We start from the raw sequence: 13,219 nt of genomic DNA, 5'->3' as shown, positions 1-13,219 counted from the left end.
CAAGGACACCACGGCCGATGCCCCTGCAATGCTCGTATTGCAGCGGGGTGATGGCCTCTTCCCAGGACCAGCAACTCCACACTCTCCCTTCCTCTTCTTCTTCTTCTTTTTTTTTTTTTTTTTGTCCTTAAAAATACCAAACCCATTTCAAACAGGTGTTTTGTGGATGTCCACACTCCCCAGACAGCCAACGGCTCCTCCTCCAGCCCTCAGAACAGCCTGCTGGTCAGCCATACAATAGCAAAACTAAGTTCAAAAATACTCTGGAGCCATGAAATATACAATACATTCAATAACAAAAAAAAAAAATAGAGATATAAAATACTCGCTTTAAGGCTGTGTACAGTTTAACTGAAGATTAATTTGAGGACATTAAATGAGAGAAACGTGTGAAGGGAATTCCTTAACGTGTCTGCGCGGGAGGGAGGAAGGCAACAACCAACATCCCAAAAGATTGTGTTGCTTTTTAGCACAATATGACCCGGATGGGGGGAGCCCAAAGCTCTGTCCCACGACCCAGCAGCTCACGGTGCGCCCTGCGCCGAGCGCCGCTCCTCCAACGTCCTGCACACCCACATGGAAACCACCTCTGCATGGCCGTCGTTGTACTGCACGATGAACGGGTGGCCCTGCAAACGGGACAGGAAGGGTTAGCCAACAGACACACAGAGAGAGACCCTGAGAGAGTTGATCTCATTCATGTGTTAGAAAAAATACACTGGAAAATTCTGCGGTTGCAATGAAAACGGGATTGCAATCAGTGGGCTTTCAGCTGGATGCATATTGTCCATGTTCATCACTGATACAGAAAAGAGGAGGCTGGAGGACTCCAAACTCTTCACTGAGGTCACTGACCCGCAGGTTTTAAAGGTCCACAATCTCTTAATTTTCTCCCTTTAATGGCCCCTTTGTGCAAATAGCATCACAACACAACATAACCCAACCCAACCCAATCCAACATAACCCAACCAACCCAACCGAACCCAAACTAACTCAACCAAACCCAACCCAATCCAACATAACCCAACATAACCCAACCCAATCTAACATCATCCAACCTAACCCAACCCAATCCAATCCAACCCAACCCAACTTAACGCAACACAACCCAGCAGTAATCCAGCCCAATCCTAAAGGAAATTGTCCAACTGGGTCACACTCCAAAATGCTTCCCCTATCTACGGGCATAGCCTGAATCATGCCACCATGAACACACACTCGTAGCAATAACCTTGTACACATATATTTGCACCCTTGACTTCAGTCAGTACAAACTCCACACCTTGCCCTGTGTGCACCCTCACTCTTAGGGTTGATGAGTCACACAGAAAGTGCCACATCCCTCCAAGTGTTACGTTGCAGCTGCAGCAGGACATGAGCTGTGTGTGGCCTTTGGAGCCATCACTTGACAACGAAACTGAAATCTCACCTATGCACAACCCCAACAGGCCTTCGTGAGAAGCCACTGTGGGCACTCATGTATGATGGAAAGAGGGATGGCTGTACAACACGCTGCCCCATGGAATCGTAGGGCTGTTACTGGCTGAGACACCTCAGAAAATCAGAACAGGAATACAGCGTGCAGTTTCAGCAGCCAGCTTAGACAGCTCAATCTGGCCCCATTCCTAGAGATGGGAACATGCCATCTTCGGATGAATCTCAAATGAAGTATAAAAATCCACAGGAAACCAAGTACCGCAATTACATAAATGGCTGAAAGAAAGCAATCGCCAGGAGAAACCATCACAGATGATGAAAACCTCTCCTCCAAATCACTCAAAAGCAGCTCGGTTTTTGCAACACTAAACTTCACAGCTCTTGCAAACAGCGCCTGAAAGTAACCAGTGTTGATGTGGGGACCCTCGGGGACAGTGATGCAGTGCTGGCACAGCGGCGTTGGGCGCACTGGGGGGTCAGCAGGGCAGGATGGCACCGAGCGGAGCCACGAGGCAGCACCAGGCTGAACACAGCGCCATAAATCCTCGCAGCGCCAGCTCAAAGCAATAAAACACTCTGCAGGCCAGGGCCAGGGAACAGAGGAGCTGCAGGGATAAAACACGTCACGATCTACATGATGGAGGGAGCAAGTGCGAGATGCTTCGACCCTCTGGGATGGCTGCATCCATGATGCCCTTCCATGGGCTTTGGGCAAAGGCAGTGTGAGGATTGGGCAATGCACAGAAGGGGCGATGCACAAGGCAGGGTGACCTCCACGCACGCACAGCAGAGCCCAGCACAAATCCATCTCAGTCCTATGGGGTCCAGGTACAGAGCTGCCTGGGTTAGCAGAGGTGCTGCAGGGCTCACTGCCTTGCAGAAGGACACAGGATTGCTCTGTGCAATCCCTCGACAAGCAGGGCTGGCGGTCACTTGGTCTTTATTCTCACATCACAACCTCTTCTGTACCATCCCAGTGGTACAAATGGGGCTCCTCCACGTGCGGATGGAGAAATAACACAGTAAGAGGCAAGACTTTGCTAACCAACACATAAAGGTGAACTCAGTCACTGCTGGGAGCCAGTTGTTTCCTTCACCTTCAGGAACTCATTCCCACCATGATGCACAGAACAAACATGGAGTCGCAAGAGCTTCCCAAAGCAAAGTCAGCTCCAGGAACTCGCTCTCCCTGCTCAGATTGTCAATGCTTCCCACCAGGCTCAAGTCACCAGCCCCAACCTTTATCTCAGGCCTCTGGAACCGAGCATCGCTCTCTGCCACTGTGATCGATCTTTCTAAATTTGCTCTTTGTAACTGCTGCAGAAATGGATATTTTCTCCCCCCAGCCTTCAATCTTTTTTTCTTTTTGATATTTATCTCTGGGGAAGCAGATCGCTTCCTTTCAGCCGTTCTGGGCTGCAGAGAACAACTTCACATTTGTCAGAGCTCTGAATTTTGCACCCACGTGGACACACGTGAGCTCTGCTTGGGAAATGGCCACCGAGGAGCACTCCCAGGGGTACCACAGCCCATCTGAGAGTCTGACGATGGCAGCAGCCAGCTCGATGCTACAGCAGAAGATGGATGAGCTTAAAATGATGCATTTGAGTACACAGATGCTCGCGGCACTGAGCATATGGACGACGTCTCTTCCTTCCCAACACCTGGCTATCAGAAATCTTTAGCTTTGGTCTTGAATGTCTAACATCAGGAACGATGCTACAGAAAGGCCACAATTTATTCTTCATCCCTTCCTGCACACGCCCTATGGGTTTAGTAAACAAACGCAGTGTGAAATATTGCTGTTGCTTGAAATATTCCTTGATTCTACCCATGGAAACCGTTCGGAAGGACCACAACCTGCACCCCAGGGACAGGATCCTGCAGATATTCCATGTACCATCCAGTGTGACCTCCACAAAGCTGCAGGACCTCCCCCAGCACACAGAAAAAAGGGAATACACAGCTTCTGCTGCCTCACTGAGTGCTGAAAGAATCGGTGTGAGTGTGCTGTGCACAGCACCGCGGTATGGTGGGTGCAAAAGTGCACATTAAAGTAAAGGCTTATTCTAAGCAATACAGCCTAGAGGTACCCGTCTGGCCTCTTAAACAAAAAAGCAGCCAAGGACACCAGTGAGAACTAGGGAGAAACAACGGAGCCCACAGACAAGGAAGAGCAGATGCATTGGGGCAATTAAAACAAAGCTATTAAAGACAGTCCGCTTCTCCCATGAATCTCCTTTACGATGGAGAGGCTCCCTGCAGAGGAAGGCATCTCACGCCTGGAATATCCATGCAGTTCAGCTCCTTGCAACACGCAGGGGAAGAATGCAGGCTACGAGGTGTTTAAGATGTCAGTGAGCCGTGTTGCTCACACCCTCTGCTTTGTTTTGTGGGGTTACTCCATGGAAAACCCCACATTTTACACACTTTTCTTCCTAGAAAGAAGTTTAACTTGAAACCACTGTTTGGTTTCTCTTGTTTTCCACTGTTCCAGAGAAGAATTTCCTCAGACTACAGTGCTAGTAGGACCTGTACTGGTGGGCAGCCCCCAGTGTGCTCAGGTCAGGCACTGACAACTAGGAGGGTGCACCAGGTCCATGCACAGCCTCAAGCCAGCGCTGCTCCTGATACCTGGCCTCGCTCAGCAGCACCTTGCTGCTGCATCACACCTGCAACAAAGAGCAGTACAGAACTGAACCCATGAGCCCATCAGACCTGCCCTAGGCCCACTTGTGGCAAAGTTCCATTGAATCACAGAATCACTGAGGTTGGAAAAGACCTCTGAGAAGACAAACCCAACCCAAGCCCACTGACCACGTCCCCAAGTGCCACATCTCCACGGATGGTTCTGGAGCACCCCCTGGGTTAGGGACCCACCACCCCCCGGGCAGCTGTGCTGTGCAGCACTGCTCTTTCTGAGAACGCATTTTTCCTAATATCCAACCTGAAATTATTGGCACGTTTTTATTGGCAAACTGTGCTTGTGTTCAGTCTTCTCCCCATACTTTGCACAAACGCCCATTTGCAGCAGGGTGGTTGGAACGAGATGATCTTTGAGGTCTCTCTTCCAACTCATTCTTTGATTCTATAAACCCTCAGCACTGAACCCACGTGGCAACCAGCACAGCCAGGAGGCCCAGGCAGCAGAAAACACACTGAAAAGCCCCCAGAATGCCATCCCCACCCCCGCTGGGGTCTGGCACGGCATGCAGCCACTGCTGCAGGAGGGGAAGCAGAGGAGCAGGAAAGGTCAGGCAGGACGGGGCTGCAGTGAGTGTCAGCCCACTTAATTTTGTGTGTCAACGCTGAAAATTAGATAAACAATGACAAACCAGGCTTTTTAAATGAACTTGTCTCATCTCGTTCCTTTGATAAAGGGTACGTTCCCTGCGCTGCGGTGTCCCACCAGACAGCTTAACTCTTTCCAAGGGAAGCGCTGCGCAGAGGGGGAGAGAAAGGATTTAAATATCTGACATGAAATTAAGAGGGCAGTGCCCCCCTGAGCACACAGCCCTGGTAATTCCAACCCATTGCCCACGCACCATCAATCATTTAGCCCAGTCAATTAAACGGCCATTATTCAAGGGGAAAAGTTCCGTGGTTTCAGCCACACTTTGCACTCCCACAGAGGGGCTCCTCTGCTACACGACGTGCTTGGATGGCACAGGGATGGCACAGGGATGGGCACACCACCATGGCTCTCCAGCCATCCCGGAGCTCTTCACAAGCACAAAGCACACAGCACAATCCTCCCAGCGCTCTCTTTTAAAGGCCCCCTCCTCCCCCCAAGGACTACGAAGTAGAAGGACTGTGCCCCATTTATTACAAAAAGCACCGACAAATTACTCATCTCCTTTAAAAAACTGAATTGGGCATCACACACACACAAAAAAACCATAATAAAAAGACCCCAACTGTTGCAGACACGGACTATCAAGACGATGGCAGTGCCCTTAGACAGCATTTCAAATACAGTTTATTAGCGTGTGATATGAAAAGGGTATTTTTATTGCATGATATAATGCAATGGGACCTTGGGCGCTCTGCAGAAGGACCTTGCACTCAGAAGTGTAATGAACCCATAGTCCAAAAAACATTATACTGTACATTAACCTATCATTAATGGCACATTAGGGCTAGGGGCACTGCACGCTTGCTGGTCAGGGCTCCATCAGGACAGTATGGAGGAAACCACAGTCTTCACAGGCTTAAAACAAATAGAGAAAATAAATATTACTGATGGCTACAGGCTGCTTTAAGGGAAGCTCACTCTCTGCTTAACATGCGACTCCGATGCCATTTTGTAAGGGGGAGGGAGAAGACAATGCAGCAGTTTATTAGGCAATATTAGGAACAGCATGGCACTGCCTTGCAGCACTGGGTGTCTCTGCGGTGCATCAGATGCCTCAACACAGAGATTTTTTCTGCAAAAGCATGAGAACTGGGGCATCTTTTAAGAATAAAATGGAATCTGGACATCGCTGCTCCTCCTGCCATCCCCCCATCCCTGACAAAGCACCGTTAAACATGACCCAGCTTCTGCTCCCAAGGCAGCTGGCATGGTCAGACTGCCCCAGTGCAACACTAAATCCAAGGAACAACTCATCCCTGGCTGTCTGAAGGAGTGCAAGCCCTGCAGGTTTGGAAAACAAAACCTTGGCTGCAAAGAGCGCACCACAGTTATCAGCCCAGCTCGTTCTCCCATTGCTACCACTGTTTGTATGCTGCTTGTAATTAACTGAGGGCACGTGCTCGAGAGGAAATTCTGCTCATTCACATGTTTAATGGGAACACAAGTCAGACCTCCAAAACAACCATCACAAACCTCAGCCCTGGAGCTCCTTCCCAGGACACATGGAGAGACAAAGCACCCCACACTGACCTGTGTTCCCACCTCTGCTGTCCTCAGCACACGCAGGATGTCATTGCTCTGCCACCTCCTCCAGCAGAGCAGGATTTCACATCTAGAGCTTCTGCCCCCAAGGACAAGCCAAACTAGACGCTGCTCTAATTATCTGTGCTAGCTCTCCACGAGGCCGATTTCTGCTCCCACAGCCAGGAATAGCAGCGAGGAATCCTCAGGCCAATACTCTGCTGTCGACTCCCAGAATATTGTTAATTCTCAGGCACAGTGGTGTCAGAGCCCTCCCTGGGCTGCTCTGTGCGGCCACCTTCCCTCCATTGCTCACCTCTAAGGTTCGAGCAGGGTAAAAAATCAGAGGGCTTCAAACACTCTCGCTGACCTGTGGAGACACAGGATGATTGCACGGGTGGAAAGACCCTGTAAGACACTATTTGTGATCCATCCCATCCGTTACACCCCTTGCTGTACTTCTGCAATGTTAGCATGTGTTCTGGCCACAGTGGGTGACCCCTTAGGGAACAGGACGGGTGCTTGGGAAAGCAGTGGCTGGGAGTCCAGAAAGCATGTCCCAGTTTCCCAAAGCTCCAGCAAGGTCAACCCTTTCTTTAGTAGACACAGTTCCCCACAAATGACTGCTCCTTGCCTCTCCTGTGCTACTCCTGCAGTGATGGGACTGCAGGTGCCAAACGACAGCAAGTTTAGTTCTACTTACGTACTTGCATGGCTATGTTTGATGCTGTACTAAGCATCTACCAGCCCATCTCTCTCCCCTCATTCCATCCACTATTCAGGGCAAGGATGGCGTCTCACTGCATTCGATGAAAACGCCAGCACCTTCATAAGCCATAAGACTGAAATCCCCTACAGTGGGAGCCAAAGACACAGGTCCTCAGGTCTGCAGAGCTCAGGGTGACAGAGAGACTCAAGGGTCACCAAACAGAAGCACCCAGAAGATGAAGTTTGCTCCACATCTCCCACCCTGCAGGGACACCACCTGCAGCTTCTGCCTGTGAGAGCAACAGGGGCAGCAAAGAGGGTCAGCAGCTGCATCAGTCCATGGTATTTTATGGGCGCAGGTGAAGCAGGGACAAGAAACACCTGTAAGCAGAATGAGGTACTGTGATCTCCTCGAAGCTTTTTCCTCATCCCTTATGCTGAGCAGTTGCAGCACAGCCTCAGACTGCTAGAAGTGTCAGAGTGCTGAGTTCTGTTTGTTGCATGGCCTCCCGAACATACACTGTAATTAAAATGCTGATTACTAAACAGTTTAAATATATGACAGACAGTGCAGTTAAAGCCTACAGTTAGGTCAATATGTGATTTAGATTTGCCATTTAAAAACTCTCATTTAAATTTTGCATACATTAATCACTACCATACTTCAATGTTCTGATATCCACCTGACTACACTATTAAAATAAAACTTGCTGCCCCAGGGAAATCCTACTTATTCTTAATTGTTTCGAGGCTTTGATGGGCTTTTAATCTAAGATTAATTTATGCAATTTTAAATAACTCTTCTTATGATTAATAAGCTTGAAAATTAAAAGGAGTCTAAAGCAATTATAATGAGCATTTGGTCATAACCTCATTAGGAGAAGGAGTGAAGGATACAGCTCTGGAATTCTTACAAGACTACAATTTAAGGTTACTTTCAGAGGAGTCAAACATACTTCTTGAAATTGCAAAGGCAGATTAGCCTAGGTCAATGGTAGAACCACAGCTGTCTAGATTAGCGCTGTAATGGTTTCATCCCTCCAATGATACTTAAGATAGTGATAGGAAATGTATCAGGCACCACAGGAAGACCAGCTTCACTTAAACCTGAAAACCTGTACCTACAGAGGAGCACAACACACCACACAGCAGCACATCTGAACTTCCATTGTCAGACCGTAACGCACATCCTCCATGACCATTAAAGCTCTTTTTTCCACCTTCCTCTGAGGCTCTGGGCATCGGCCGCAGCCCTCCAGGCAGTCCCCATAAACCCAACCCCCGTGTCCAGACTCAGAGTCAAGAGAGCATTTGTTCTGCAGCTCAGGTCAGCAACAAGCAGTGCAACTCATTCGACATCTGTAGCACAGACCTGACTGCATGCAACTCAGCTCCTCCATGCTGCGTGCAGGGTGGGTCTGATTTGTGCTACACTCTCACTGCGGTGCATTACCGGCCTAAAATTCACACAGAGCCCCGCTTTTGGCTGTGGCACAGCGGAATCTATTCGCCCATCTGCAGATCGTTCTTCCCACAGCAGTTCTGCTTTTTTGCTATTTGCTGTGGAGCCGATAACGGTGCTTGGCACGCCTCGTGGTGCTCAGCTAACAAAACGAGCTCACTCCCAGCAAAGGTATTTTTCATGATGACTCCTAAAAAAAAAAAAAAAGGCAACCAAAATATAATTGGAGAGCGCTTCTGCAAGTGTTGCTGAGGTTAAGAAGAGCTGTGGAAGAGGAATAGAGAGAGTGGCCCAAGGCTGATAGACTATGTCAACATTAGCAAGCTGTCAACAGCAGAAGCAGATCTGCAGAGTGAAATGGTTGGTGCAGGGTTTTGGGGATGGAGGAGGTTTTGCTTCTGACCAGCTCTGGTCTGCTCTGCGGACGCAGCACCCGTCTGCAGCCAGAGCACGAGGTGCGTGCCTGGAGCACATCCTCTGCTTGGGTTTCATTTGAAATCAATTCGATTCATTAGCTTTGAGAGCTGTGCGTGATGGGAATGAAAGCGTGGTTGGCAGCTCTGAAAGATCTGGAGATTCAGACCAAGAATGCACACCTGAACCAAACTCACACGTTGACGCAGATGCCTCCTGAGCACTGTGCTCCAGCTCATGGCTCCCTGCAAACACACCACCGACCAGAGAGAGTCAAGCAAAAAACTGAGGGTGGAGTATTTCCTTCCAACAAAAATTTCCCAGAGAGGGAGAAAAGGAAGGAAAAAACCAGATGCTTCCTACGAGCTTTGAGGAAATGGTTTCTGCCAACACAGAAAATTACTGAGATGGACAGAATTCAAACAGCGTCCTCAATGTTTTCTACCTTGGGGTAGCAAATGCCATGAGGTTGGTTTCAGAAGTACCCCGTAGTGTTGCATCCCATCACACAGCTGAACACCAAACATCGTGCAAAGAAACATCCCAACGTTTGCTGACAGATTAAACAGAACCAGTGCTGAATGCTGAAGCACACAGATAGCATCGAGCTGTGCTGTGTCACAGCCACAGAGCCACGAGCAGACAGATGCACGGAGCCCTATGGAAAACACAGAGAGCACAAAGCACACCATCACCACTCGGCTTGGGAAGAAGAGAAATCCCTTCGAATCCGGCACAAGACCACCATGACTGTGCTCCAGTCTTCCTGCTGGACTCTTCCCCTCCTCACGCCCTGGCAGTGCGTCCCACTGAGCAGGAAGGAGCAGCCATGCTGATGGGACGGGGTGCATTTTGGGGCCGTGCCCGTCGCGCTCTGCTGCTGCAGCCTCCATAAAGCTGCGCATCCCTGCTCTGCGGCAGCCCCGGCTTCAAAAATCATCTTTAATTTAAAAATTAGAAACTGGAGCAGGCTGCGAGCACGGAGGTTGATTGAAACAAAATTTAAATTCCTGTCAAGCCCATTTAAACACAGGGGCCCTTCATAGACAATTAGCTGCTCCCTGTGAACGCAGAATAAACTCAGGCCTGGTCACTGTTAGACGAGCGCAGACCCACTGTGAGGAGCTGGAAAAAAATTAACTAAAATCAGGCGCTATGAAATATTTAGCCTCCCGGTTTATCACAGGGGTTTGGAAGTGTAAACAAGACAAAAATCGATTCCTCGGTGCCCTCCAATCAATCCCCCAAAATGGTTAGGGCATCTGTTTCTGCTAAATTTTGTTTACTCTGGCAGATTTGCCTTAATTGCAGTTGTTTATCTCCCATTGTCCCCGGGGCCCTAATCTCCCGATTACTAATACTTAACACTCATTTCACATCTAAAGCTACTTCTAATCCTCAACAGGTTTCTGGGGCTCTTAAAATTATCGAAGCCGTGGGGACGGGAGACACAACCTCTTTGTGAGAGGGACATTTTCCTCTCTGCTACCAGCTGGGCCCAATCATCACCAGGGATGGCTGCAACAAAGGTGCTAAAAGGCTCTTTCACAGCCACCGCAGCTCCGCCGGGAATTCAGCGGATGAAAAAGAGCTTTGATGGAAGAAATCCCAACAAGAGGGCTCTAACAGTCCAGCCAAATAAAGTTACTGTCATAATCGAGGGCTGTCAATCACAATGAAAATCCAATTAACAATCTTTCAGTGCGGCCCTCTTCAGTAGAAAAATGTCCCCTATTTATATGCGTTTTTGTCAAGCGCACAAATTAGAAAGTCGTATTAATTGATTTTTTACTACTTCAGGCCCTGATCCTCCAGCTGAATTTCTGTGGATGCAAGAATCAAGCGGCACAAATCTGATTAAGGGATTTGTGGCACAATGCGCACAGGTCAGAGGAAGGCCTGTCTGCACCCCTGCTCCGTGCTCTCCTCATTCATAGGCAATTACTGCTCTTATTTAATACTGCAGGATAGTCCTGAGGTGCTGCAGCCCACCGCTGCTGGCTCTACACAAACGCCAGCAATTTGAATTCATCCGGTGGCTTCGAATCAATGGAAAATTCCAGTCTTATTACACAAATAAATACTGCACGGAGGTTTCCAGAACTGCCCGTTACAGCACATTCCGTGCTGAATTTGGAACAAAAGGAAAGGACAGTGCTCTTGGCGTTAAAGATATGCTTCACTTTGGAAGTATTCACAGATCTATTTATTTTTAATAAATATTGTGGAATCGTAAGGGCTGGAAGGACCACTAAGATCACCTCGGCCAGCAAGATCACCTCGTAGGCAAGGGAACAGAGACAGAAGCATCAGTAACATAAAAGCACAACGTCTCCAGATATTCAACTGAAAGACTTGCAATTGTGCTACCAAGATGAGTGAGATGTAAATATTTGCCTGAGTGTCTGGAGAACTACAGAAGCACCAGAAGCGCCAGATGAAACATTTGCTCAAATTAAGCTGCAAAGCCCAGGAGACTCAAGTCACCAAAAATATTAACTATCATCTGAGCTGTATCACTCAAAATTGCTGCCCATTTGTTTTTGTCCCGTTTCCTTACATTTTCAATGCTTCTTCATGCCGGCTCAAGTCCTCTTTTTCACATCTCACTGGAAAATGCCACTTTGTTGTGCAGCTTTAGGGCATGTTAGAAAGAGAAAGTCAGAATTTCACATTTTCTGTACAAAGTCAGTGGCACGTTGAGCAGTGGGACTGCAGAAGACAGAGAATGAATGTAACACCTTAAAGCCCTATTGCTCAGAAGTTAACCTTGTCACAATCTTAGTCTGCTGTAATTGCTGGATTTAGTGACACCGATAGAACATATTTCTCCATTTCAATAGCTGATTTCTCAAGTGACAAAGAAGAGCAAATCATATCCCTAAGGACAGAAACAGCGGAGAGAGAAGGAAAAAGAAAGAGCAGAAGGTCTATAACCCACCTTCCTCTATTTCAGCAGAAGGGAATGGGTTGAGCACTGCAGCCACCAAAATAATACACCTATTTTTCCTCCGGCTCAAGCTGACCAAGGAGGATGACAAAACACAGTGACAGGAACACCCTGAGTCCCACAAAATCCCATCAGTGAAGTCAATATAAAATCTCTGCTGACTCCAGCATAGCCAGGATTTCATCCAGGACTTCTTGTCCACCGTGTGTCCAAACTGAACGACTGAAGATGCAGTTTAATATTAATCATGTTTACAGCTGCTGAAGTACCTGGCCATGTGCTCGTTTCCTTAGGAAATCAGAGAAGAGCCCTCTCCCTCCCATCTGGCACGTGTTTCAGTGTCTGTCAGAATTTCTCCTTGTCATGGGGTGAATGAACTGGGATCACTGCGACAGAGGAGAGTCTGAATGTTTGCAAACAAAGCTATCCATCACAGGTGCAAGAACTGACAATTCTTCTCTGGGCAAATCACCTCTGAGAGGTGATCCTGCACTGGCTCAGGAAAACAAATGCTTGCAAGCAGCCAAAGAGTGAAAATTCTGGGCTCAGTGTGATCCAACAATGACGCATAAACATCCAGACAGACTGCGACAGAAAACATTTATCTGTAAGCTGTCTTCAAAAGATTTACTAAATGCCTCTGTGAAAAGCCAAGTGCAGACAGCCCTCTGCTCCCTCTCAGAAGTTAAGGTCATGAAAACCTCAATCTGTTCAGCAATCTCAGCTACTCGGTGATGCCACCGCTGCAATGCCAAATTAGCTGCTGGGGAAAACCTTCCATTGGAAACATGAGTGGAAGGATATTATTGGCTCTATTCTGAAGGCTTACATGAAAATTCAGGTAGGATTATGCTGATGTTTCACTAGCTTGCTGAAAGCACAAACTATTTCCTACCAGCTGCTAACAATGGGCTAACACAACAAGCAGCACATGAGTTTTCTCTACCTGGTAAGAAATGCTACTGGCCAGACCCTAGTGAATATCACCGCATAAAATATTGCTGCTTAAAAGCTTCTCATCTCCAATTTCCTACATTTGTTATTTATAAGGGAACGCCCAGACAGAACCCATTTCTGAAAACCTACATATGCTAAGTTTAAGAAAAAAACCCATACGCTTAAATATAAAAACAAATAACTATCTGAAAAAATGCCTACTGTAGCTTCTAAGACCTAAATGGCACTCCTGAAATGTAAAGAAGCATTGCTGAAGGCACAGGGACAGGGAACTTTAGCACTGCACCAGGCAGCAACCAACCAACCGACCAACCAACCAACCACCCAGCCAACCAACCAACCAGCTAGCCAGCCAACCAACCACCCAACCAACCAGCCAGCCAACCAACCAACTGACCAACCAACCAACCACCCA

The 13,219-nt window shown here is 48.0% G+C and overlaps 1 protein-coding gene across 1 annotated transcript in view; it reads right to left on the bottom strand.

Annotated features, from left to right (window-relative positions):
• Positions 1 to 270: 270 nt before the first annotated feature.
• Positions 271 to 13,219, bottom strand: part of MAP2K5 (mitogen-activated protein kinase kinase 5) — a 110,950-nt gene continuing 98,001 nt past the window's right edge. The window contains exon 22 of the mRNA XM_042875793.1: positions 271 to 629. Within this exon, the coding sequence (XP_042731727.1) occupies positions 525 to 629 (105 nt within the window). The 3' untranslated portion in view covers positions 271 to 524. The remainder of the gene's footprint in view (positions 630 to 13,219) is intronic.

This window comes from Lagopus leucura, unplaced genomic scaffold (genome assembly GCF_019238085.1).
Source record: "Lagopus leucura isolate 7727_CA_CO unplaced genomic scaffold, USGS_WTPT01 Super-Scaffold_100015, whole genome shotgun sequence".
In the NCBI taxonomy this organism is placed as follows: Eukaryota; Metazoa; Chordata; class Aves; order Galliformes; family Phasianidae; genus Lagopus; species Lagopus leucura.
The sequence above is the reverse complement of the archived record's forward strand: the minus strand, read 5'-3'. Positions and strand labels throughout refer to the sequence as shown.